A 27128-nucleotide genomic window follows, 5' to 3' on the forward strand; every position below is an offset into this window, starting at 1 on the left:
ATGCATCATCCTCTGTGCCATCCAGGCTGTTTGAAATTCCAGTCATTTTGAAGCTGCGGATGATCATATCGCTGGGAAATTCGCTCCACGCCTCCAGAATCCATCCGCAGAGCATGTCGATGGACAGCCTCCTAATTTTTCCTGCTGGAGTAAGGTCGTGTTCCCTATCAGCCATCTTCTCTGTGTACAGCCACCACACGTTGTCCATGAAAGGTTTATTGATAGACACATCAAGGGGTTTGCAGCACAGACGCCAGGCCACCCGCGATCACGGCAATGTCTGTGCGCATTTCTTTGATTCCGCGCCGGACCCTCTTCTCCAGATGGCCGCGGAAACTGTCGACGACAAGCAGCGATGGCAGAAGAAGAGCCCCCGGACGCCGTCCCCAAACTGTCTTCAACCAGTCCACCATCAGCTCCGCCGACATTCAGCCCTTCTCCTGAGCACGGACATGGATGCCAATGGGAAGAGAGTTCTTGGGAAGAGTTTTTCTCTAGAAAACGACGAACGGCAGCAGCTTCCTGCCATCAGCTGCTATTGCCAACATCACTGTGCACCATTGTTTTTCGGTGCCTGTTGTCTTCACATGCACACTTCTCACACCTTTCAGTTCTACCATGCTGCCTCGCGGCATGTCGAAGTTGATAGTCGTCTGATTGGTGCTCCTAATCTGAGAGAGAAAGAACTCCTTTTCCTGCCGGATCCAAATGACAAACCAATGGAAATCTTGTATTTCGATTTCACAGTACGCCGGCAGCCATTGGCATAATGTTGTGCGCCTTCTAAGACACAGCCCATTTTGACGCACGAATCTCGTTGCCCAACCGCTGCTGGCTTTAAAATCACAAGAAGGAATGACGTGATTTCTGGCTGTGGCCCGCGCGTGGTTCTGAATCAGCTGGTGGGACACTGCACAGCCATCACTGCAGAGCCTCATCACATAGTCCAGAACTTCGTTCTCCACAAGAGGAAACTTACCTTGTTTTGGCCCTCAAAATTCGCGGCAACCTTTTCTTGTAGCGCGAAGCTCGTCCTCTTGTTTTCACCAGTAGCGTACACGCACCGGATCAACGCTGAAATGCCATACAGCCGGGCCGGTTCCAATGCTCCAACGCATGCTTAACGACCTTGAGTTTAAAACCGGCCGTATAGTTAGCGTACCGGCCCATCATAGCTTACGCAGCAGGTGTCCAAGTTCTCCGCGAAACACAAACCATACACAAACAGAAGCAGCGATGGAATGGCAGCGATTTTACGTTGTTTGTTGCTTTGTTTGCACGCTGCGCGCTTGCATGGCGCTACAAGCAAGGAGGTTTCTTTTGCATTCGACAGATGGCACTCCACCACAAAAAGGTGCGACTTCTAAACTGTGACACGCGTCGTTCACGATCACGTCGCGAGCGACTGTTTAGCATGGTTCTTAGACTTTCTTGCATTGTTGCTTGAGATATAATGGCGTGATTTTGCGTTATTGCGATCGTCTATGGCACCGGCAATCGCACCGAAGTAAAGTGAACAGATATTACACACCAACTTTTGAAGTGGGGTGCTCCCCACACACACAGTATTTCCTCAAGGACAAAAGCGGGTGGTGGGTTCATTATGTGAGTGGGTTCATTACGCGAGTAAATAAGATACATTGCTCCTATAAGACACTGGCTGGGAAATGAACAAAAAACGTACTACCCCAAAAAACGTATTACCGTATTTATTCAAATCTAGGCTGACAGTTTTTTTTTTAAATAATCATATACGAAACTTTGGAATCGGCTTAGATTCGAGGATTTTAATAAACGCACCAGTTTTTAACTGAAACTGATAAATATGGTGCATAGTTAGCGCCATCTAGAAAAAGTCAGTATCGCAGCGGCTACTAGCCGCGCCAGTAGCCAACTGAAGTACACGAGCGACGTCGTCATTTTGACCTGTGTCGCATTGGTATGGTGTAGTATCGGCGCGCGGGGTGGCGTTTTCATAATGGCACCTAACAGGCTATGCCACTATAGTCCCGCTTTCTAACGGATAGTTGTGCTAGCCGTAGAGCCATTGTCAAACGTTCAAGCCGAGCGGGACTCCGGTATCGATAAGGAAAATGTCCGTCGTTGGAGGGGGCCACGGGAAACGCTTTTCGCGTTCGCTGAACGAGGATGGCATTTACCCAGGAACATTGATCGTGTGCTCTTTCAAAAAGTGCAGCATCTCTAATGCGCTTGATGGTACTGAATATAGTGCACTGTTTGAAGATGACAGCGATAAGGAAGGTAGCGACGAGGCTAGCAGCGATGGCGACGTAGAATGAGCTCGGCACGTTCATATTTAATAAATGCTGTTTCATTCTGCGCAGGCTGTCCTCACTTTTTTTGTTCGGCCTACATTCGAGGTAAGGTTGTTGTATTTTTTTTCTGGCTTCGGACTGTTAGGGGTCGGCTTAGAATCGGAGTCTGCCTAGATAGAGTAAATCTGGTACGCAGAATCGTATCAACGAAATTCCACCGTATTACAACTTTAGAGATATGGAGCTAATGCTGTGTCAAATCATGCATTGTTCATAAACACTTTTTTGCTTCCAATATGACATGCAGTGGTGGTACACTATGTGGAAAGAGTGTGCTCGTACAAACACGTTACACCACTCCTTCCATGGTGATTAGGTTCAGATATGTGCCATCTTCTATGTGACAACTACTTCTTCGCTGCTATAAATTCTGAAGTCAATGTTACATCATACAGTAAAACTTCCTTAATTCGACCCTCGTTAATTAGGAAAATCTGATAATTTGGACTAGTCCTCTGGTCGCGGCAGGCATAAGCATTATTTAATGCAATCCAACTCTCATTAATTCAGACGTACTTGGCTGCACATCAATTCATTCGGACAACTCTCGGAGCTCTGCCAATGCAGAGTGCCGCAAACCGGTGACGCAAATAAGCAAAAACTGCGCTAGCATCCAACCAAAATGAAGTGGCAGAGCCCAGATCGCCATGTCAGCAGCAGAAATCGTACGTGAATGACAGCAGCGCCGGAACGCTTCATGTCTATTTCTGCCTTCATACCTGTGTTTACTGCTGCGCACAACACCACGTCAGCCGAGTGCCTTCATAACTGCGTAGTCACCATCCATGATCGCGTCGATAGCGACCACGAATTCACCCGCAGTGGTTGCGGCAAATAGTTTCGTTTTCACACATGCAAAGCTGTCAAGGATGAAGAGCACCAGCTACACCGCGATTTCCGGAACCACATTGGATGGACGATCTGGTGGCGACGAGCTCACCGCGAAAAAATAATTGTGATGTGTGCACGGTAGTGAAAAGCGTGTCACCGATGATGACGTGCGCCGTGGCCGTGCTGCAAAAGAAGTCGCGAAGCCTTTGCCACTGAAAACGTTAATCGGTCACGAGATGAGAACTGAAGCTTCCACACTGCCTTTGTGCCAAATAGAAACTTGATTTGTTGATTCCTTCGGTAAATAAAAGTGTGTTGACATCGTACGCATTTGTTTATTGTTTTCTTGATCCCCTCGATAATGCGACATTCAGCTAATTCGGAAATTTTTTTCAATCCCATGAAATCCAAATTATCGAGGTTTTACTGTACAACGTAACACATTCCCATTTCTTGCTTTTGTGCCCATGCATTCCCACACAAACAGAGCAGCTGCACCAGTTTCCCTCCAGATACCATATGCACTCATGTAAGGGCCACACTCATGTAAGAGTTGCACTCCCAATTTTGCAACCTGAACAAAAAACAAGCTGAAAGGAAAGACAGCGATGCTGCAGTGTGCCTGCTCTCTGAGTGCGTAGTGTACAGTGTCTATGGATATTGTCCCGAAAAGTATTAATGTCACAGGCACTTTAAACCATTGATGGCACAGAGGACGACTGTATCCATGAGTGTGCTGCTAAGTCAATCCTTAGCAGCAGTAACTGTGATAGCTGAATTGACTGGACGGGCACCAAGTGCATGATGTGCACGCGTGAACAAATAAATGCATTGTGAAAGTAATAGCATTGGCTCCTTTGTTACAAAGGGATCACATGGATTGCCCATGGCCGGGAAAATTGAATCGAAATGGCCCACTCCTGTGTAAGGTTTGCACCTCATCAAGGTCACAAACAGGATGCAACCCTTACATGACTGTATACAGTGATTATAAGAAACTGTATGCTTGCCACTCACCCTTGATGCCAGAGAGGATGCTTTGGAGGTCACTCAGCTGAATGGCGGGGCCAGACGCGGCGGCACCACCGCTTGAGTTTCCAGCCGTCGTCGCAGGAGTGGAAGCCGCTGCAGCAGTGGTGTCCGTGGTGGCAGTGGCCGTGGCAGTCGAGCTTGCCGCCGTGCTCTGGGAGGGGGCCGTGACTGTGGATGCCGAGGCGGCCTCAACGGAGGCTGCACCCCCACTGGTTGGTGTGCCACTAGAAGAGAGAAGTGAGAAAGACGCAAGTTAATAGCTTCGCAAGTTACCTTAACGGCCAACCTCAGCAAAATTTCAGTTCAGCTAAATTGGCTTACAGATGAGTAGCATATACTACTGAAGCAACCTTTGCAAATCTGCAGTGCTGATAATGGTCTAATTTTCTTATAAATAGCCTTTAAATAGCACCTAAGCAGACGACGCATGCACCTGGTGGTTAGAGGATACGATGCAAGCCCCAGCACGTCCCCTCCAAGATCTTTCAGTGCACAGGTTAGAGTTGTTTCTTTGCAGTGCTGTTTATTTTGGGCTATGTATATTTTTGTTTGCAGCATGCTATCAGCAGTAGGTGACTGCAGCTGGAAGACTTGCAAGCTTGCTTTTCTAAATCAGCATAATGCACTTGGTTTTTCCATACCGGTGACTCTGGCTAAATGGTGCTTGCATGCCTCAGGCATGTCGGTGAGTCCTGAATGCGAGGATACATCTGGCAAAACAGCTGTCGCTCCACAGCACAATTTCCTGAACTGAGTCACCTACAGGAAAGTAGGCTATATGGCTGCAAACTTCAGTGCCGTCTTCATCACGAAGTTCTCCCTTTCTTTGGGCTGCCTTCTCTGACATCACAGTAGACAACTTTCCTTTTGTCATAACAAAGATAAAAATTTAATTATGGGGCTTAGCATCCCGAAATTGCACAGTGGGTTACGAAGGACACTGCAGTGGGGGCGGTTCCAGCCCAATTTCAATCTTTAATGTGCACCCAGAGCAAAGTAAACACGCACTTGCATTCTGACCCCATCAAAATACAGTAGTGGCAGCAGGGAATCGAACACACGGCCTCGCGCAAAGCAGCAAAATGCCTCAGCCCCTAAGCACGCACGGTGAATGCCAAAACAAAGTGGCATGCAGTATCCTACACCACCTGCACACACCTCTGGCTTCCTCCTGATCGCCCTCCACCCAGCAGAGAAGTCAGGTTGGCCACTCCTCCAACACCTCCAATACCACCTGAAGACAAAACACATTGAGAATAAGTGCATGTCGATCCAACGCAGATGTTGCACGTGAAGCAAAGTTTCTTTCCGTGAAGCAGTGAATTAAATGTCACAAAAGTAAATGCAATTCATAAAAGTTTTTATTGTCATCCTAAGCAATGTGTAATGTTACGTAACGTTTATGTTCACGCACCGTAGAAGACAATTTCTATGTCATGCAATGTTTATGTTAATGCTGGTTACAAGATGTGCCGAAATCCAAGCAGCACTTCGTGTGAATGCACACTGTGAGACGTCAACGCAGTGACGTCATGACAAGATGTTTTATGTTTGTCGAGGAAAGAATGGCGAGGAGAGGCGTTTGCTAAGAGAAGTACGATGAGACAGACAGTAGCGAGGTTGACAAGTGTTCTCCCATTTCATTCCTGCGTATGTGGTCTAATGGAAACTGGCGCATGCAAGTATTGTTGTGCGCATGTGCAGTCTCGCACAAGCCACTACGTTGCAAGACGTACATACCAGTCGTCTCAAAAAGCTACTTGGCATTGGCATGTGAAATTATGCGAGTGTAGCCTAATGGTTAGAACATCGGGTTGTTGTGCTGAGAGACCAACATTCGATCCCACCATCAAAAACGGAATTGTTTAATTTTATTTTATGTGTGAGAGTTATTCAGCAAGACAGCAGAGCAGCCACAGTATGCAAAGCCCGGGAAGGTTCGCTAAGAAAGCTTCACTTTGAAAGAAGACAACAATATGGCTGCTCACCATGGCACATGCGAGCGCGTGTGAATTTTGAGAAATAGCATGCTTAGGACTTTGCAAGAGCAACATAAACATGAAGTGTTGAATGCTTTTGCTCGACATCATAGCAGGCCTTCTTTTGTAAGCATGTCATCACTGTATGTGGCGGAAAAAAGAAATCTTACATTTTTTTTACGGTTAGAAGTTAGTTGTTGCATTTCTGCTATGTGCTGCCTTCATGTTTGTTTGTTTTTTTGTTTGTCTGCTTGTTTGTGTGTATGTGTGTGAAGCTTTTTTAAGCCAAATGGCATGAAAAATTAATTAGCAGACTTTCGCTCAATGACGCGCTTCTGTGAAGTAATATTGACTTAAGATTTCACGATGGTCAATGCTGAGACGCATTTGCCCATCGCACAATCCAATGTGCATTGCATGTCGCCATGTACAGATGTCACATGCAGCCTTGACAGTGTGGTGCCGGCAGTTTAGGCTGTTTTGTGCGAATTCATCTCGGAGCTTTCTGCCTACAAGCAAGCTCACCCTATTCCTGTCCAAGTGCACAAATGATCTCCATAGGTGTTCTCGCGGTAGTTGCCCGTGTGTGTGTCTGGCCTGATCACCAATGAGCCACTCGTACGAACATATTAGTCACAATTTTCCCGTGACAGCTTGCTGTCCGTCACTACACCAACCAGTGCCATATTTTCATGGTGGTCACACTGCTCGACACTGTCCAGGCCATTAGGCCTATCCAGCCCTGGCCCGTCAGGTGTCGGCATCCAAAGTTAAATTTAGGTTCCAAGTTGATCCCAATTAATTTATAGCAACCGAACAACATTCGGAAAGCCTAGAAATGAATCACCAATGAAAGCAATTGCACAAACTTTGTTCACAGCCATCTTGGTGACCTCGTGTGTGCATATGTCCAAAAAAAATGTGGTTGATCCCTCTTATATAGGAATCGGTATAGAACACGAAAGTGAAACGTGTCTTCACAGAAGTAGTGTAATGTTTATTGCACATTGATATATAATGTCTATTGATGTTTTGTGGCTAAAGCGCCCTTAGGCGTTGATGCACCCACGCTCACGCCTGGTGGCACGTCTCCTCCATCACGACTACCAACGTCGATGACCATGAGCAACCGTCGTGCATATGGAAGCTGCACTACGCTGCACACGCTAGCACAACGCGAAAGACGAAGCACGTAACTGACACACTAATACAACGCGCAAGACAAAGCACGTAACTGAATCGTCACCGAGTCAAATCAGCGCGTACAGCGCGTCGTAATTGCAGCCTCCGCGATCAACTTCAGAAACATTTTCAGAGCTAATTGCGGAGGCCACGCTCCGCTGTGCTGAGTACGGTGAACGCCACCTAGGTGGCGTTGGTAGTGCTTCTTGATGCCAGCGTCCCTTCGAATGCTGGCATCGAGGCGTCGTAGTGCTGAGACCACCGAAGCGTTCACTGTCGGTGCGCGTTAGTGTCATAATGCAGTACTTCTCTTTTCTGCTCGTAGGCGGCGGCACCGCCCCGAGCAAGAGCGCGGGTACACGGAGGAGTGTTAGATATATAAGGCGCGTCTGTGTAGCTCTCTGCAAATGCGCTTGTGGCGCAATGGGTTAAACGCTCGGCGATCTATCGTCGCGGACCGAGAGGTCGTGGGTTCGATTTCCAAATTTTGCATGTTTGTGGAACTTTTTCTTCTGGTTTCTTTCTTTGTATTATGTTCGTGTGACGTATTTCCGTGACGGAAATACGTCAGTGAAGTCTTGGTGGACCCCGGCATAAAACACTTTCGTGTTAAAAATTTAGCAAGACACCATATGGGTGTCTAAATTTTCAATCACCTCTATATACTGGTTTTATGGAGCATGTGATGGTGCCGCAAGGAAGTCGGAATAACTGGAGAGGATTGAAAAATCAGGCACCCGAAAAATTTACCCACAATTGTAGTTCATAATCAACACCCTGTCCAGTGTCTTGCATTTTCTTGTCCCATTTCTGCAATGTTTGCCCTGAAAAGGTGCACCCACCAGCTCATTCGGCCATATCACTGCTAAGTGTGCAAGTGCAGACAGCATCCAGATGGCACAGCAACATTATGCTGAAACTCCGGTGTTTTTCATGTAATGCACCACAACGCACCAAGGAGCTGGACAAGCTGGGTCTGACTCATGTTGTTCAGCAGGTTCTGCAGGTCGTCATCTCCAATGTTGGGCAGCTCCGAGTGCAGGTGCGAGCCCGAACCGCCAGTACCACTGGATCCAGTCCCACGGCTAGAGCCTGGCACAGGCGGGTTGTTGAGGTACTCATTCACCTTCCGCACCAGCTCGTCATCCTTGTCCTCCTTCGGTTCCTGAAAGTGCATCAAGACACCTTTCACGAATGACATCAAGTTGCTGTTACACCAGTAGTGCCTTTAAACGCACTAGATAGTTGCAAGATTCTTTATTCATGTTACTAGTGCGATAGAAATGAGATACATAGGAGATGTGACTGCAAATCGCTATGTCTCCACATTGTGTCCCATTTCTACTGCGCTATGCAACATGAATCAAGAACCATTACGCAAACAATGCAACATCGACATCATGCGATTGCAATCACCATCTTTATCATCATATCCTCCCAAGACACACAGGCCACGCAAGGGCACAATCACCTTGCAAATCGGTTCTTATAACTGACTGATATGTTATGAATGTGAAAAATCAATTTTTTTGTTGAAATATCCCTGTTGGATGCTAGAAGCGGGTAAAAACTGCTTTTGTTTGCCTAAAAGATGAAGCTGCAAGACTGCGTGGTTCGTTGCCATATTTGCACTGCATCCTGAATTTTCATGCATTTCACGGTATTCGAAACACACTTCTTGGTTGCTCTCCATCGTCTGTGACGACACAGCGACCTATGTCAAGTTATTGTTAACTTTCTCGAATGCTGGCAGCATGAATGACTAAACCCCTTCTATCAGAGAGTAGAACTAACTGGACCCTTCAGTCACGAGCACTCAGACTTAAGGAAACTTTCTAGCATTGGTCGAGGAAATAATACATGCATAGCTGTTCATCACTAATCGCACACCTCATTATGTACATTTTTGAACTATATTACGTTCTATGTATTCTGATTTCGCACTTGCGTCACAATTGTGCTCCCTTCCTTTTTGCCGACTTAGTTTTGTTATACTTTTACTGTGTTCCAAGTACTTTCATCCTTTATATTGTTACAGTTGACTTGATGAGTAATTATTGTAACACTGTATTGCATTGTGTTTTACATACCTGTCTTATGGATCTTTTACACTGTACTCATGTATGTGCCCTCCCTGCTATGATCTCGTGTGAGATCAGCAGTATTGTTAAATAAATAATAAATAAATAATAAATACACTTCCACAGGCATCTGACTTCATATAGAGTATGAATAGGTTATGTGATAGCTCATGGATTATCCTTGAAAAGGATTCAAGGCAATGTGCAAGATAATGTACGAGGGGTTTCAGGAGGATATCCTCCCAAGACCCATCTTACCACGCATGTAAAAAGGTGACAGTTGACAGTTTCAAGGTTCAAAAACACCTATGAGGCATTTCCATATGACACTATGTTAGTGTCACAAAGCCGGACCTGGTATCGTTGACATTTACATGATGTGATGATACGGAGCGACATTTGATGGCGTCATGTAGTTTTTTAAAAAGGCTAGGCATGATGACATTGCTCATAAAAAAATAAAAACAAGAGGAGCTTCGTGTGCTCTCGTGTGGTAATAATAATTCAAAATTATGGGGTATTACAATCCAAAACCACCATCTCATTATGAAGCACACCTTAGTGGGGGACTCTAAATTATTTTGACCACGTGGGGTTCTTTGACGTGCATCTAAATCTAAGTGCACTAGCGTTCATGCATTTTGCAAAATTCAGCCACCGCAGCCGGCATCTAACTCGCGACCTCGAGCGTAGCAGCACTATGTCATAGCCACTCGGCTACTGCGGCAGCTACCACACATGGTAGCATGGCACAAGAACCAGTCAATCTATCATGACCTTATGATCCCCTCTCCTTGGTATTCCAACTAGTTCATAGGAACAAGTATTATATTAAATTATTAAGGACACTCTGATTCTTGCCAGCATTTATTTAGAGTATAAAGGTTTCGACCTTCAGTTAGCATAAGAAAATAAAATTGAAAATATTACATCAGTATTACTTCAAGGGCAATTTAAAGGGCATTACATAACGGGGAATGGAGAACAAGCAATGATAAAAAAGTAGTGGTGTGTGGATATTCAAAAATTTTGAACACCATCGAATATTATATTTTGAAAATCTGTATTCGATTAGAAAACCACGTATTCAAAGTTTTTTCAAATATTCATTAGGATACGATTACTCAAAACAAATTGAATATATTGCTCACCGTGCAGGAGCTGACACAGTTCTCTGCATTTGTTTATATCTAATCTATGAACACGTGTCTGACGTTGTGCTGATTTTGTGTCGCTGGCAGAATTTAGCACAAAGTAAGCCCAGTCCACCGGACAACTAAGCTTTGTGAAAATGCCAACCCCAGTGGCAAGGGTCGCTGGTTTGTGAACAGTGAGGGGAGCTCATCGAAAGGGCATCAGGGCAATCGCACAAAGGAGTCCAGCTGCAATAAGAATGCGCTTTCCGCTAATATAGGTCCAATAAGTTGATCCACAAGAGCTATGCCAGTCCACACGGCTTCACTTTGCAAACATGCCAGCTGCCAAACGACCACACGGGCGTGCGGTGGGAACCTCAGCATAGTTTTATCACACTACTATTATAACATTTAAACAGAGAGTGAAGGGTAATCCACTACTGCAATTTGCACCCAAGCTGGACCAAAGGCCTGAACAGATTTCGCGTGCGATGGGCATTCTGCGATGGCATTATCATAATGCCTGCACGCATTGGGGCATAATAAAAGGTGCTATTCAAAACGAGTGCGGATACATTACACAGGCTTACTTGGGACTATAATCAAAACATCATTTTTTTACGCCCCCTTCACACCCTACATTATATTTGTGGTTGCATTATATTCTTGTAAATGCAGTACTTGGTCAACAGTGAGTCGGTCGGATGTCTCACACTGAAGGAAAACAATAGAAGGGGGCTTGCCACAAAAGCTGTGCTCATGCTTGCATGTGGCACAAAATATGCAGAAAATACAAGACGCTGTGTTCTTGTGGTTGTTTTCTAAGCAACAGCCATAGCAAACAGTACAGCAACCCTTCATTTTGGTTTGGTGCTAGCGCAGCTTTAGCCCTGCTCATGTTTGCAGCACTAGGCACATTTCTGAGCTGATTGGTTGACAATAAATGCACTGAGTCACAATTGGTGCAGGGCCAAAAACCTTATTTTTGGGGGGGCTTTACGTGCCAAAACCAGTTCTGATTATGAGGCACGCCGTAGTGGAGGGCTCTGGAGGGCCAAATACCTCCGAATTGACGAACAAGAAGAAGGGGAACAGAGGGGCCCAATTTTTGCTAGTCACAATTGAAGCCAACAGTCAATGACACTAAGGAAAGCATAGGGTCAATTGTTTTCATTTAAATGCATAAATAATAAATAAACAATAATGTCAATTCAGCTCCCTCAAGTCCAGCAGTCACAGCAGTTCAGAAAGAACTTGTGCGTTCAATTCGTGGCGCATTGAATAAGTGCACTTGGGAAAAGCCACCCTGCCTCACCTGCATCCAATAAAAGCATCTCCGACTGGACGACTTGAACTTCAGGACGTACACTCGGCCTGTAGTGCACTGGGTCACTTTCTTGAATTCAGCATCGTCAGGGAAGATGATCAAGTCCTGCGGAACACATTTCCACATTATGGAAAGTATACACACCCAAACGCAGGCTTGAGCATAGCAAGTGAACCAGCCCAGCATGTAAGGCACCTTCTCGCGACTTAACCAAAAAAACACAGATCCAACGCAATTAGGAACTAAATGATGCGAAGTTTGTTTGAGTTAGCCAGGTAGCAGCAGTACAGCAAATGACACGAGCGAAGACTTGTTGCCTGTAGCCGTTAGCTGCCTGCATCACGAAAACGAAGGTGACGTACGATGACTGTTCAGGGAAGAATGTTTGTGAGAGGTGTGAGGACAGAGAAGTATGATGCATATATAAATACATTTAAGGCTTCATACCCCTTGTGTCACAGTGGCACATCCATTCTGGGGGATTGGCCAATAGACACACACCAAGTGGCACAAATCCAGTTGCACATAAGCAGTGACCCACGTCGTCTGCTAGGCCCAGACCGCAGTCAGCAGCAAGTTGTCACTCGTCACGGCAGCCGTCAGCACATACCGAATAGCCCAAGCTATCCATGTATACGCACAAATACATCTGGCTAAAGAACGAATATGAACGGCAAACCCTGGGGAAGAGGCAAAGATAGTGGCGCTTAAGAAGTTTAATTGAGGGCTTGAATGTCTCGAAACTGCACAGTGAGTAATGAGGGATTGTCGTAGTGGAGCACTCCCGATTAGCTTTGACCACCTGGGGTCCTTTGAGCACGTAAATCAAAGTGCACAAATGTTTTTGTATTTCGCACCCATCAAAATGTGGCCACCGTGGCCCGAAATAAGTTGACTGATGTAGTGTATTCAACGCCTCAAAGCAACATATAGGCTATCAGAGATGGCATAGTAAAGGGCTCTGGCTTAATTTTGACCCCCTGGGGTTTCTTAATATGCACCCAAAGTACGATACACGAGCGTTTTCACATTGCAAGCACACTGGAACATGGCCAGTGCAGCTGGGAATCATATCCGTGACCTTGTGCTGGGCAGCATGCTGTCGTAGCCACCGAGCTATCATAACAGGTGGCATTCTGTTAAGGCTGAGCGCAGTGAATTTCAACATACAATGCAGCAAGGCCCAGAAGGCAATGCTTGCTCTCCAGTAGCAGTGTTGGCCTCAAAGGACAAAATGCAATGCCAAAACCAGAAGTGAACTGCCATCGGCACTCTGCACAGCCTCACATGCAAACAGCTAAAGGTTGAGACATCCACTGTCCCGAAGTACTGATGCTAAGTACTGGCCAGTGGTGTGGCACGTGGCATTTGACAAATGTCTTATTTTTTTCGCAATGTATGAACATCTGAAATACTGACAAAAGATCACAAATAGCCGAACTAACAATCACTGATTAACACTTTCCAATTTTGCTTATGCTCTGGAAATTTCTGGCCTCCTTTTCTAAGCAAAGATCATAAAAAGTACCATCTGTAAGCATCTCAAATGTCAAGGTTACTGCATAAAAAGTTTAAAGCCAAGCTGTCCTCCCCATTTTATTTTACTATATAGGCTCATAGTATACACCATGTATCAAAATCACTTCTTGCACTAAACGCGGTTAATTTGATAAAGAAAATTTTAGTGTCAGTGGGATTTGAGAAGCTTCATTTCAACGTGAATTCCCTTCTTTCTCCGAAATATGGCATCGCACACATGACACATTTCGTGCAGGCAGGAGGCAAGTTTTGCAGATATGCCACCAGCACAGCTCAGGTACGCTGCGCAGATGTTGGGGCCAACGTGCAACACCACGTTAAAGATATCTTTTCAATGATCTTTTTTAAAATACAAGGTTACAGCTGAGAATAATGTCAGAATACATGACTGGCCAAAGTGTAGAGCTTGTTATTCTTAAAAGCTTTCTTCCAGAACAAAAATTTATCCACAGTGGAACTCCTGTTTTTCTCTTCAAAAACACCATCTGACCTCGATAAGTGGGTTGCCCACATCAAAGGTTTGAGCTATGATTGCTCCCTAAGCGATGAGAGAAAAGGGTGTCACACGGGGAATAGATGAGCCATCTCATTCTGAAGCACAGATGCACAAAATATTGGTTTGTGACAGGCAATTTCCATATTTCAAAAAAACTAAGGGAAAGTGGACACCTTTGTACTCGCACTTTGTATTCGTACTCGCATAGTGACCTCCGAGCTTGACCCCCAACTCCTAAATCTTGACCAGACTATATTTTTACTTCGAGCATAAACTATGACATAAAATTGTAAACTATGAGCAAGAGTTTCTAGCTGGAACAAAGCTTTGCAGGGCAGCCAACTTTAGGAACCTGGACAATAGTCCATTGTGTGTACACTTTTCCACAGCCCAAGTTCAGCAGTTGGGCCACAAGATTAGCTGGCCCTCACCACAGCAAAAAATAATAATAATAATAATAATAAATAAATAAAAAGAAGGCCACAGTTTCCTAGTCTTGCTTTTGATTAACTCCTCTATCAGGTTAAAACGCAGCACGATTGGGACAAGTACAAGTGAAAACACAGGACAAGCGCTTGCAACATGTTCCCTTTTTTTTTTCTTAAATCTTGTCTTCATCCCAGTTGTGCTGTGTTTCAACCAAGCATCTCATTTTCACAGGAAGCAGAAGCACTGAATACAATCATTTCCTCACACAGCTGAAACAGGCTGCACTAAAGCCCATTTCACATGGTGCGATGTTGTAATGCATTTTTCGCAGCTACGATTTCCGCAAATGCGAAATTCGCAATCCTGTTTCACATGGATCCACGGCAGCTGCGTTTTTCGCATACTTGTAGCACAGGGTTTTCAAACTTGTATATTGTTCGGTGTATGTTTTACCAACTTTCTTTTGCTAAAATAACGACTCTGCAATCTTTCTAAACTATATATTTAAACTCTTGAAAGCTTTATTAACATAGTTAATGAAACAAAAAAAAAAATAAACAAAGCGAGCCGCCTCCTATTGGTTGTCTGTTTCCACTGCATCTGCGTTTTCGCAGAGAAGTTCAGCCGCCGAACATCGAAAAATCGCACGCACGATACGTCCGGCGGCCTATTTCCCGTAGCTGCGAATTCGCAGACAAAATCGCACCATGTGAAACGGGCTTAATGAAATGCCACTGATCAAATGTGTCACAAAACAGAACCATTTTCTTCTGATATTGTAATAGCTAGACTGCAAAGCAGAGGCACAAAATCTGCATATGGCTTTTTAGCATTTAGCTGCACCAGGGAAAGATAAATCACTGCTAATGAAACAGATCCAATGAGACCGAGAAAGCACAGTGTTTGCACCCCCCCAGTTTCTGCTTCTTACATTTATTTCAACAAGTGGGTATGTAGTAGTGCTCAGTACTTTTCACGAGGCACAGTTAACATGTGAGTGATATCATGAATGCATGCTACACCGGTTTCGCTAAGCAATTCTGTGCTTGCTCCTGTTATTGTGAAACGACTTTGAGACATTGCACATTTGATGTCTGTGCGGGTCAAGGAATTCTGCACTTTCGTAGTCAAAGCAATAAAGCTTTTTGTCTCAATAACCTGAAAACTCAATGTGCCCCTTTTCTGTCTATGTTCAATGCTGCCCCATCATTCCACACTTAAAACTACGCGACGCGGAATCGAATTAATTTCGCCGTGCTACATCTGGTCACACTGTACTTCCGCGTTGTCTGAAATGATCCTGAAACAGCAAAGCAAGCACTTGGATCACATTCCTGACACCAATCCTACAAATTAAAACATCATATGCTACAATTTAGCTCAAGTTGTTATCACCTGCGAGGCGCACTCAAACATACATGTTCTGTCAGCTTCTTCGTACTTCTTCGAGTTATCAGCTTCTTCGTACAGCTTCTTCGAGTTATTTGCAGACATTGCGATCGGGCATGATTTGGCGGAAACGTTCCGCTAAGAGCACGGGGACCAATTTCGGGAGCAACCGCCGAATAAACAACAAATCGCAAGCGTCATGTTGTCGGGCACGGATCTTGCGCCGCGTCGCTCACTCGACTACGCGTTTCACAAATGCAGATTGCTCGCAGCGCGCAGCTTAGGGACAAGTTCGTTTTACACTACTCAGACATCGTGCAGCGGGAAACGCGGCCCAGTATAATTAGGTACGATAATTTAAAAAAAAAGCTCACATCTTCCACAGATCCCGTGGTGCGGTCTTTCCAGCAAAAATGCATCAGCGAGTCCTCGCTCTGGTGTACGTAGACGGTTCCCTTGCGCTTGTCGGGATGGACCATATTGCCCTTGCGCGTCATCCTGCCAGCCCGAAACTCGACAAGGTACTTGCTGTGGTTCTGATTGCCCGAGGTCGAACCGAAGAGGAGTCCCCTAGTCATGTTGGAGTTTGTTCTTGAGCTACAACTTCGAAACCGGCGACCAAAATGACTCAGCGACTGGCTTGTGTACGGCGAGATTTGTGCCCGAGTGTGTTCTCCGATGCGCACGTTTCGTATAAATGTCTGAACCGCGCGGCTTTTAGAGCTGCAACTTATCTGTTCACGTTTAAGTATATAAAAAAACAAAAACTCTGAAAGGTTTTTTGGCATTTCACAAGTGTAAAAATGGCTTCAGGGATAAAGACAGATACGGCAATACGGGTTCTTGTAAGACGCAATCACGACGAGTACGTTGCCATCGTACTCGTATCCGTCCTTTTAGTTTCTGTTTCTCGCAGCGGTAACATAGGCGGTAATCGCTGCGTGTCTTGTTTTCCATGGCGACAAACGAAAAAGCTCTGAAAAGGGTCGAAAATGTAGGCTTTATAGGCGCGGGAAACATGGCCCAATGCATCATAAAAGGCATCAGGAGCGCAGGTAAGCACGTGAATGGACGTCAGTCGTGCCGTAACCGAAAGAATGCAAGCGGCTCGCCCCTATCTCTTCGTTTGTTTTTCACGCAGGTATAGCGTCCAAGAACATTTGGGTTAGTGCTCCATCTATGAAGAACCTGGAGACCCTAAAGGTTGGTTCCTGACATTTCAAATAATGGATGTCAAGTGCGCTAAGTATGGCCGATTTCGTCGCGTCACGCGCGAGCATCTTCCGTGCTCGCGCGACATCCATCACCCGCACCGTGCAGCGTGCGTTCAGGCGGGAGATTCGAACTTTAAAATGCCGTGCATATTCGACGCCGTGTATATTGGGCCTCCATTTGTGGCTGCAACTGCTGTGCATGTTTCACTAAGCTGTACTAGTTCTGCACCGATTTCGTTGCAGGTCTTTCTTCTGTCATACGTCCTTTCATTTCTCGCCGTCAGTAGATTGGCAAAACGGGAATAAAAAAGGGGGCCTCGACTTCTATTATTTTTTCGTTTACATAGCTGGACGTGCTCGCTCTGCGTGCGCTGTACGCATCACGACACTTAAATCGAAAATGGGGCCTAAAAAAATTACTCGCTCCCGCATAATTGTGTATTCGTATCTTAATATTCCTTTTCTTTATGTGTGAATTACATGCACGCACGTCAAATGATTTTTGATTACATAAAGGTGGTTACATGCATTGGTCAGTAGCATTGCATGGCATTATAAAGTGTACCAATTCTTCCCAGGTATTTAAATATCTAAATACCATTTTGCAGTCGCGGGTGCTAGCTGTGAGAAGTATCCCTATAGCCTTCATAGTGTTGTCCGCTAAGTATAGAATGGAGTACAGTTCAACTTTGTTCTAATGAGACTGGTTATAATGAACCAATGGATATCGCGAAGTAATCCTAATTGCCCTTGAAATTTCCATAGGAACCGATGCACTTAAAGTTAAGGAAGCGGAAACTTCCCATAAATGGATAAAAAACATTTCTATAGTTTACATAAAAGATTTGCTCATCATAGCACATTAGCAAGACTGAAATTTGATGGTGTATTGCATTGCTAATAACTTGTTTGATAAAGCAGTTCAAAACACTTCTGTGAGCTGTCGCACACTAAGGAAATGCTGATAAAACCTGTTGCTTCGTTATTTCTGTGCGCAAGGCAGTTGACTGTGACAATAGATTAGCATTGGAAGCTGCATTCGAGAAAGTCTTCTTGCTGACGATGACGCTGCAGAGTATAATCGGTGGGCCTTCAGCAGTGGACCGCGGGCTTTTGCATTGGCCCTGACCTGCCCCGTGGTCACTCATCACAAAGAATCCCCTTCCCCCAACTCCCTCCCCTAGAGGGCAATGATGGCTGTGAGGACAAATAATAGTCATAATGAAGTTATGGATATGAAGAAGTAATTTCACCTCCGCATTCAACTTCATTTATAGCAAGGTGTATATAGATACGTGCCAGTGATGTTGATTGGTACTGCATGCACGTTACTGATGCCACCTGGTTTCTCAGGAGGAAGGATACAACACGACGCAGCGAAATGGAGATGTGATCAAGAAGTGCAGCATAGTGTTCCTGTGCGTGAAGCCACACCTGATGGACGTCGTGGGTGCCGAGGTACAGCCACAGCTGACAACCAACCACCTTGTCATCAGCGTCGCAGCTGCTGTCAAGATTTCTCACCTAGTCGCTGTATGTGCTCACTAGTTAACCTCCATAAACATTTTTGAAATAAGTGCAAGTAGCACTGAATCGGAACATAAGCAAAGGCAAGGAACATACATCATCGCTAACTTTCTCTTAACATTCACTTGAAAACAGCATAGACTGTATACATAGCGTGTGTAAACCCGCACACATTTGCATGTGCGCATTGTGTGCACTCTTTCCTTGTCTTTGTCTGCTTTAGTGCTGCTTGTATTTATTTTGTCATGTACCAGCATGCCCGAATTATTTTAAAGTGAACCTGCTCAGTTGTAAAAAAGCATCTCACAATGCGCACTCGGAAATTATTTCGATTTCTAAACAAAGTTGTGAGAGGGAAGTGAGACGCCAAATTCTACGGCAGCTCATGCCAAGTTCATTTGCACACGAGAAGCATCAGCATGTCATTTTTATTAATATATGTACGTGGTGTCACAGTATCTCCTTTTGTATATGCACATCTACCAGATGCTCTTGCGATAAGTAACTTTAAATACAGCAGGCTTAGAGGTGTATAAGAGGTTGTGAGTGCACACAGTCTTTTTGTCACTTTAATGTAACTATTTCATATCAAAAATTTCAACTAGTTGGTCTAGCTTATTCAGTTGATTTTATGTAGGTTTTAGACGTTTATAAACTGCGCAAAAAAAAACGAAGACACAAGAAAGAAAACACACACGACACCACGAGCGCTCATGGTGTCGTGTGTGTTTTCTTTCTTGTGTCTTCGTTTTTTTTTTTGCTCAGTTTATAAACGTCTAAAAGCTATGAACCAACTAGCCCGCCAGAACGTCCTACTTTATGTAGGTATTTGCCACTGCATTCTTGAGTTGTCACCAACTACACTCCATTTCATACTTATCAGGCAACTATAATGATATGCCGAGAGCATTCGGTTTTTTGTGGCTTGTTAAGGTTCTAACCGCAATTACAAATACTAGGGGGTTTTGTTATCAAGCCTGTTCGTTAAATCTCATTTAATCAATTTCATGCCTGGTATGAATAGCAAATGTTTTTTGTAGAAATCTTGGTCAAACTTCGTCTAAGTTGGCAATTTACAGCGATGTCAAAGAACACCTAAGAGAATTAACATATTTCTTTCATTGCAGGTGCTTCGCGTGCCATGTCGAGTGGTGCGGTGCATGCCCAATACGTGTGTGACAGTGGGTGCAGGTGTGTGCGCCATCAGCCGCGGTCCTGGTGTGGATGCGGATGATATTGCGCTAGTCACCAGTTTGCTGGGCAGCATTGGTCTCTGCGAGGAGGTCTCAGAAAGCATCATGGATGCTGTCTGTGGACTCAGCGGGTCAGGGCCGGCCTATGTGAGTTTTTGGCACATATCTCACACATTCCGTGCTTACAGGGACTGGATTTTATTGCCAGACATGAAATCAATGGTTTGACGGCATCTCGTCTGGTCAAGTAGTAAATTCATGTCAAACGAAAAAGCAGGATGCCGACGAAAAAGTTTTGGTTGACAAGTATTGTATATTCTGACTGCCATAATTGCCAAGGAAAGAAACTGTATCTCACAGCAGTATGTCAAGTCCCTAGCCGTCCAGACCATGAGAAAAACATTGAATTGCTACAATGTCAATATTTTGCCTGCATACGCAAGTTGCCTAGGTTGGGTTTACCTACCTAAGCTCGCTGTTTCGAGCGGTTTAAATTCTGTAAACAAGCCAAAATGTGTGATACTTAATAACCACACCCGTTTAGTTGCCGTCCTTTTCTTTCTTTTGACATTATTTCCTGACGTGTGTGGATGTAATGTTTGCACTAATATCCCCTCCCCCAGTGTAAGGCAGCAAAACGGATGCAACCTGGATACCCTCCCCGATTTTCTTTTTCTTTCTTTTTCTCTCTCTCATGCATATACAGGTCACTGTAGTCCTAAAAATGTTTTGCCCAGCTTTTCTCATGACTAGCTTCTAAATTTTTGTATGGATGAGAATCATCTGCATTCGAAAATCTCCGTCACCAGTCGTCCTTCAGGTGCGGGAACCTCAGTCATTTGCCACATTGATTGCCGGTTTCTTACTTCGTCACTCGCCTTCCTCTGTAATTGCACCCCGTTTTCTAGTTGTGGAGATCCGGGGTTTCTTTAAAAGCTGAGCAGATGGTAGAATGTGATGATGCGGCCAGCCAATTTTTGGCACATTGGTTGTGGAACATAGTAAGCAGCCACTAATCATGGCGGTCCTGAGACTGGTTCGAGTGTAACCAGCGGATGCCCAGTTGTCAACAAGCTTGAGTCCTCCAAACAGAGGTAAATTGAGCGGATAATGTCGTGTCGCTCTTTATCTGCTGCCTACAGGTATGCCTGGCAATCCAGGGAATGGCAGATGGAGCAGTCAAGATGGGTATGCCAAGGCAGCTAGCGCTGAAGTTTGCTGCACAGACCATCATGGTAAGCCCGCCCACTGGCCTCTCCCATTTCCTTCCCAAATTTCAGTAGTCATACCTCATTATAACAAAGTTGCATCTGAGACACACATGCCTTCGTTATGTCTGATTACAGTGGAACCTCACTGATATGATTCTGCGTAATACATTTTTCGAGATGATTCGTCTTTATTCTTTTCCTGATAATACGATTTAGTTGGATAATACGTTGGATGATATGATTTTCGGATGATACACTTTATTTTCCGGTTCCCGTGAAGATCGTATCAACAAGATTCCAATGTACTCATTATAAGCATATATTACATGCTGATACCAGTGAGAAAATTTCTGTATTCATTATGTCCATGTGTCCTGTGCAGTCTTTGATGCGTTTTGTGCAGATTAATGTACTTTTGTTTCGGTTCTCACAGCGAGTCATTCTCTTTTTTTTTTTCTTTTCTTTTTTCACATATAAGGCCTTTAAAAGTCACATTGAGTGTTAATTCCCTGTCCCCTCTTCTCTCTCTCTCTCTTTTTTTAATGCTTTGATAAAACAGAAACCAGTGTGAATGGGCATTATATTGAATGGGAAACCGACAGTACTGCCTCATTTTGTACTTCAAAGCCAAAAATATTGTCTTGGCCAAACTTTGGTTCGCCTGTAGGGGGTAGTACAAGAAAAATCTGAAGGCCAGTCCGTGAACTTGAAAGTTTGGTGCTGAAACTCTTTTCTAACTAATCATAGTATGGCCTGACTATTAAAGGACGTCGTCTCAGGAATCTCGTGCTGCAAAAATTTTTCAAATCCTTCAACTATAAGTAAAGCTGTCACACCGATACCCAGCTTTCTCTCTTTTCGTCTTCGCTAGCACACTGGAAGCTACGCACCGGAGAAGCGAAGAGGGCAAAGCCCTGCTTAAATGTTTAGTGTCGCAGCAGCAAGAGGGCTCATCCCTGAACCTCGTGGCCGTCACAGTAGAATACGCTACACAGCACATCGCCGCTGTCTCGGAGACCACGCACAGATCAGCAGTGCAGAGATGAAATGAATTTTCTGTCTTTTTGACATCGCAGACATATATATGCTTCCTTTATTTAACTAAAAATTAGCAATTATGTATTACCGAGAATGCTCTCGCAATCACGAAATCAGCCAATAGCATTGGTGGGTCCAGCTACTTGCAATGACGCTGCGTGACGACATCGCGGAGACAAGAGCAAGTGATTTTTCGCTGTTTTTGACACTAGATTGTAAATTCCCTGCTGCATACAGTGCAATGATATTTGGCTCACATGTTCACAGGATCTTCAAGTGCACTTAACAAATACCTGCTCCATAAAAACGGCTAAGCCTAAATACTCGCACATAGTTTTTGTTCTAGATTACTTTTCATTTCATGTATTGAAATTTTTTTTTCTCCACTGTAGGTGTCATTGGTATGCATAACTTATTTTTATTATCATGTATTAGCATTCTGTTATATTGAAGTTGCAGTGTATGTAGCACCATGTTGTAGGTTATGTTAATTGTATTATCATTAATTTTTTCCTATTAGGCATTACCCTATACTGATTCACAGTTCATGTTTTGTTTTCCACGTTTATTTTCTTTCTCAGTAGAAACGGATTTATTGTAAAATTTATTGGGACTTACATATTTTAGTTTAGACCCCCTAACTAACCCCCTAAATAATCTAACCGGTCTTGCCTATTTTTATGTATTGTAATCAAGAACGTGTAATAAAAGAAAGAAAGAGCCTCTTCTACAGATGGCAAAATTTTCTTACCTTGTTCAAAAAGTGTTTCAGGGCCTCCTTTAACCATCCTTTTCTTGCTTGAGTCTGTTAGACTGTAGCAATTGCTGTTACCATATCTTCATGAATGTGCTCACCAAGTAATCTGTAACATTGTTTTGTTCTGTGCTATTGATCTGCCCCGAACTACAAATTGCAAGATACCAGAGTGGTGTACCTGCTGTGTCTGTGGAATGGTGATAGTATGTATAGTAATTTGACTGCAACAGTGAAAGCATTAGTAAAGTTGCGATAATGCTGCTTTCCTGCACTTGAGCTAGTCTGTCTCCATTGTTTCAGATTACCTTGCTTGTCAAGCCGATACACCCCCTCATTTTTGTTACGGCAATATCTCCTTTTCAGGTGTTATTTATTTCCATCCAGTGAATATAACTTAACACATTCCCTGTAGCTTCGGTGCAGTAAAAAACGGATTGCGGTGTTTTGATAGTTTTTTTTTTTTTTTTTTCAGTTGCAAGTGAGGATTGGAGGTGTTTCTATGCCAAATGCACCCCACCTTTGTGCCCCCGCCTGCGCTGTCATAAACCACAGAAATATCAGTCTTCCAGCAGGTTTTATTCTTTTATCTCTCTTTCCTATTTAGTGAACGAGAGGAAAAGGAACCGAGGGGCCCGATTTTTATTAATCATATCATAAGGAGCCTACAAACGATGACACCAAGGACAACATAGGGGAAATCACTTGTACTTACTAATTCAATTAAAGAAAATGATAAATTAACAGAAATTAGAGTGGATGAAAAAACAACTGTCCGCAGGTGGGGAACGAACCCACGTCTTCGCATTACGCGTGCGATGCTCTCACCATTGAGCTACCGCGAAGCCGTTTTCCCATCCACTTTCTGGGGTATTTATGTTTCACAACTAGAACTCACCCTGGGAGTGTTAGCTAGTGCCAGTTTGTGAGTGGTGGCGCTGGCTAACGCTCCCAGGGTGAGTTCTACTTGTAGAACACGTATTTCTCTATATAAATGCGACTATAGCTTGATGACTGGCTTGGTAGAGCTCTCGGGATGGTAGTGTTACAGCACGTGCTGGATCGTGCGAGAAAAATAACCCCGTGCCTTCTACAACACTGCAAGATCGATGGCCACGGGCATGTGTTTATGAAGTGCAGTCACTGGTTTAATCCACTGTGGAGCAAAACAAAACACCATGGAACTAACACGCAGGATGTTTGTTTGCAGCGGTATGTCACCGTGGAATACTACTACCGCTGTGATAAAGGAGCTTTAGCGTAGACGTCTGTGAGCAGCCTGATCTGCTTGCAGGGTCCGGCCACCTGGTGGTGCAGAGCTTAACCAGCCAAACACAGAGCCAATAATGCTGTAACTAAGTGTAAAACATTTTAAACATTTAAACAGACATGTTCACGATTACACTCCTGCCAAAAATTTACACCAGCACAAAGTAGAATACACTTGGTTACTGCTATATTAGCTCTGTGCCACCAGGTGGCTGCACCGTACAGGCTGTTCACATTTGCGCTTCTGCTCATCCTGTAAAACACCCAGTCCATTGGTGCTTGCGTTTACACGAATACGGGACACGCTAAACTCTCTATTGTAGTAGTAATAATTCAGTGTGAAGTGACGGCCACCAGGGAACAAACGCGCAGGACATTTGTTTCCAGCGGTGTGTCGCCGCGGAATCCTCTTTTCAAACGAATCGTAGCGCAGGGTCGCCAATGCTCGCTGCAATCTGTTTTCGCTGGATCACGGCTCAGAACAAACACATGCGGCACAAATGGTGCATCGTAAGCTCGCAATAATATTTTCTGCATGATAGACCACCACAAACAGTTTGGGAATTCACTCTGGCGAGAGGCAGACACACAGCTGACACGACTAGGCCCAATTCGAAGCATGGGCGGCAATATCACCAGCTGTCCGGCTCATTACGTCAGTCTAGAGTGTGCACCCGTTGGTGGAGGCTCGTGTGCATCCGCCTTTGAGGGGCAAATGCTGCTGCCTTCTAAAGTTGTACCTGACTATAGGTTACCTTCACATTTGTGGTGACCTTAAGAGCCGCAGCCTTCTGTACAATGACACATGGCTAAGAAGAGGCTGGACCCACAATTCCACAAATGTTGAGGTCGCCGAGAAGGTGACCACAGCCATATTTATTAAAAAGCGCAGAGTGCCGAAAGCTGCGACCAGCCGAGACAAAGATTGAACGACCCCTCACAGTGGCTGTTCATGTTGCTGTCTTCCTCTTCGCCGGGTGCTCAGCTGATGGTGATGCCACTGCAGATAAAATCCTTAGCATCGCTCACTTTCTTTGTTCTCTCGTGGGTGGCAGGGTGCCGGCAAGATGGCTCTGGACAGTGGCTACCACCCGGAGGAGCTCAAGGACAACGTCTGCTCGCCGGGGGGAACCACAGCCTACGGGCTGTCAGCCCTCGAGAGCCGCTGCGTGCGCGCTGCCTTCGCCGAGGCCGTCGAGGCCGCCACACGTCGTGCTCAGGAGCTGGGGCACAAGGTCGAAAGCAAGGGTACTGCCTCAAACTGACTCCATTTTGGTTCGCTTTTGGATGTGGCACACACAAGTTCCTCTTCAAGCAAGGCCAACACCACCGCAAAGATTTCACTACCGTTACAGCCAGTAATACCAAGCCCTCTCCTTTTGCAGTTGTGTAAATACTGGCCATAGCGCAATGTACCTGCTGGACATTTAACCTCCACCTTGATACACTTTGAAACACTCACCGCCTGCACGCACCTCGTTGAACTGGAAAGTTCAAGGTACAAACTAACAAAAGCGTTTACTTCACAATTGAGATTACAGGGTCTGCACAGTGTTCAGTCCTTTTTTTATGTATTCGTTTCGAACTGTATAGTGAAGATGGTGAATAAAGACGTGTAGATTCATTGATGCAGATTGTCATCCAAAAGTGGGGAACCAAGCAATTCAAGCAGTGCACATTCTTTTTTTGCAAACTTATTACGCTTGCTAAAGGACATACTACAAAAAGTTATATGTGTTGCATACCTGCCAAAGCATGAACTTACTGCACAGACCTACCCATGTCTGTTCTTTAGGCTGGTTATCAGCTGTGCAACCCGTAGTTGCCTATACTTCCCAATGTAGGCAGAGTGCAAGACCAGAATCACTGAAACAGCAAATGAGTCTACAGTGTGCGCGCTGCGGTTGTGAACAGTTCCAGAAGAGTTGCTTTAGAGTGTGTACCGCCGCAGTAAAACTTAACCTGGTAATCTCACTTCAAAGTTTCTGCATTGGCCAAAATCGGTCACAGTACAATGCATCTGTTAAGTTCATTTTTCTGTTTTTAGGTTATTAAGCAAGGTCAGAACTAGCGGAGCCCATCTTTCCGAAGCTGCAGGTTAGAGAGAAAGTGTGCCAATGAAAATGTCCACCTGAATTTCACTCTTGACAGCTGTCACGTTAATCAATCACTGTAGTTGTGTTTGTGCTCAAGAAGAGAAGGCACACAATTTTGAGGCACAAAAAAGCATAATTCACCTTTGGTGTTAGTATGTTACTGCAGTTGGCATTTACACAGCACTCAAGTGGATAAGGATGTCTTTAAAATGTTATACACAATGGAACCTCGTTGATACGATTCTGCATAATGTTTTTCTGGATGATAAATTTTTTTCTTCTTTTCCCGATAGTACATTGGATGATAAGATTTTCAGATGATACACTTTATTTTCTGGTTCCTGTGAAGATCGTATCAGCGTGAGCCCACCATTATAGATGCAGTAAATCCGACTGTGTTCATTTGAGCCAAAAAAGCAGATGGTGCATATCATTGGTCAATTCTTATGATGAATTTAGATTTACCAGAGCATGTGCCTCGGTATCCGTCACTAGCTTTAAGGTACTCGTGTACATTTTTCAGAGTGCAACGAATGCATACTATAATCTGCTTTGGTGCAATGCTTAACATTCCATCACAAGATATTCGAAAGGTGTTCTGAAAGTTTAAACTACAGCAGTGAGCGTATACCATGAGCGTTTTTTGATGTACATGGCTGTTTGGCAAAGCATTCTGCAGAGTATACCAGCCTTGTTTCAACAGTGCAATACAACCAATTCGTGCCATTTTGTATGTTGTCTGGTAAAAAATGAAATAAAGTCACAAACATTGCTATCGATTTCTCCTTGTTGTCTACTTAGAAGAGAGCTTTAGCGCAGAGCCAATTCAGATTTTCCTATTCAAGTGCATGTAAAATGCAGAAATGCTTTAATTAGATAACTGATTTGAATGAAATTTGTTGTTGAGAGAAAGGTAGTCTAGTGAATCTAGGGAGCAGAATGTTGAGTTAGGAGCTGGAATTTCTTTCAAAAATTTCTCAAAGCTTCTGAAAACTTGAAGCACAAATCCGTAACTCTGCATCATAAACAGATATTGCAGTTCTGCAAGTTGCATCTTTTAGAGCATTTA

General features: G+C 44.4%; 2 protein-coding genes across 3 annotated transcripts in view; one reads left to right on the forward strand and one right to left on the reverse strand.

Moving 5' to 3' along the window:
• The window catches only part of LOC119450406 (proteasomal ubiquitin receptor ADRM1-B), a 30761-nt gene extending 14326 nt beyond the window's left edge, over positions 1-16435 (reverse strand). For both annotated transcript variants that reach the window (XM_037713842.2, XM_037713843.2), the window contains exons 1-5: positions 16132-16435; positions 11893-12009; positions 8315-8525; positions 5358-5433; positions 4185-4423 (exon numbers count right to left, since the gene is read on the reverse strand). In XM_037713842.2, the coding sequence (XP_037569770.1) occupies positions 4185-4423; positions 5358-5433; positions 8315-8525; positions 11893-12009; positions 16132-16335 (847 nt within the window). In that variant the 5' untranslated portion in view covers positions 16336-16435. The remainder of the gene's footprint in view (positions 1-4184; positions 4424-5357; positions 5434-8314; positions 8526-11892; positions 12010-16131) is intronic.
• A 172-nt stretch (positions 16436-16607) lies between these two features.
• On the forward strand, positions 16608-25591 carry LOC119450407 (pyrroline-5-carboxylate reductase 3). Its single transcript, XM_037713844.2, has 6 exons — positions 16608-16812; positions 16899-16960; positions 18325-18504; positions 19626-19838; positions 20834-20926; positions 25019-25591. The coding sequence occupies exons 1-6, from the start codon at positions 16713-16715 to the stop codon at positions 25226-25228; spliced, it is 858 nt and encodes a 285-aa protein (XP_037569772.1). The 5' UTR covers positions 16608-16712; the 3' UTR covers positions 25229-25591.
• Positions 25592-27128: the final 1537 nt, after the last annotated feature.

This window comes from Dermacentor silvarum, chromosome 4 (assembly GCF_013339745.2).
Source record: "Dermacentor silvarum isolate Dsil-2018 chromosome 4, BIME_Dsil_1.4, whole genome shotgun sequence".
NCBI lineage: Eukaryota > Metazoa > Arthropoda > Arachnida > Ixodida > Ixodidae > Dermacentor > Dermacentor silvarum.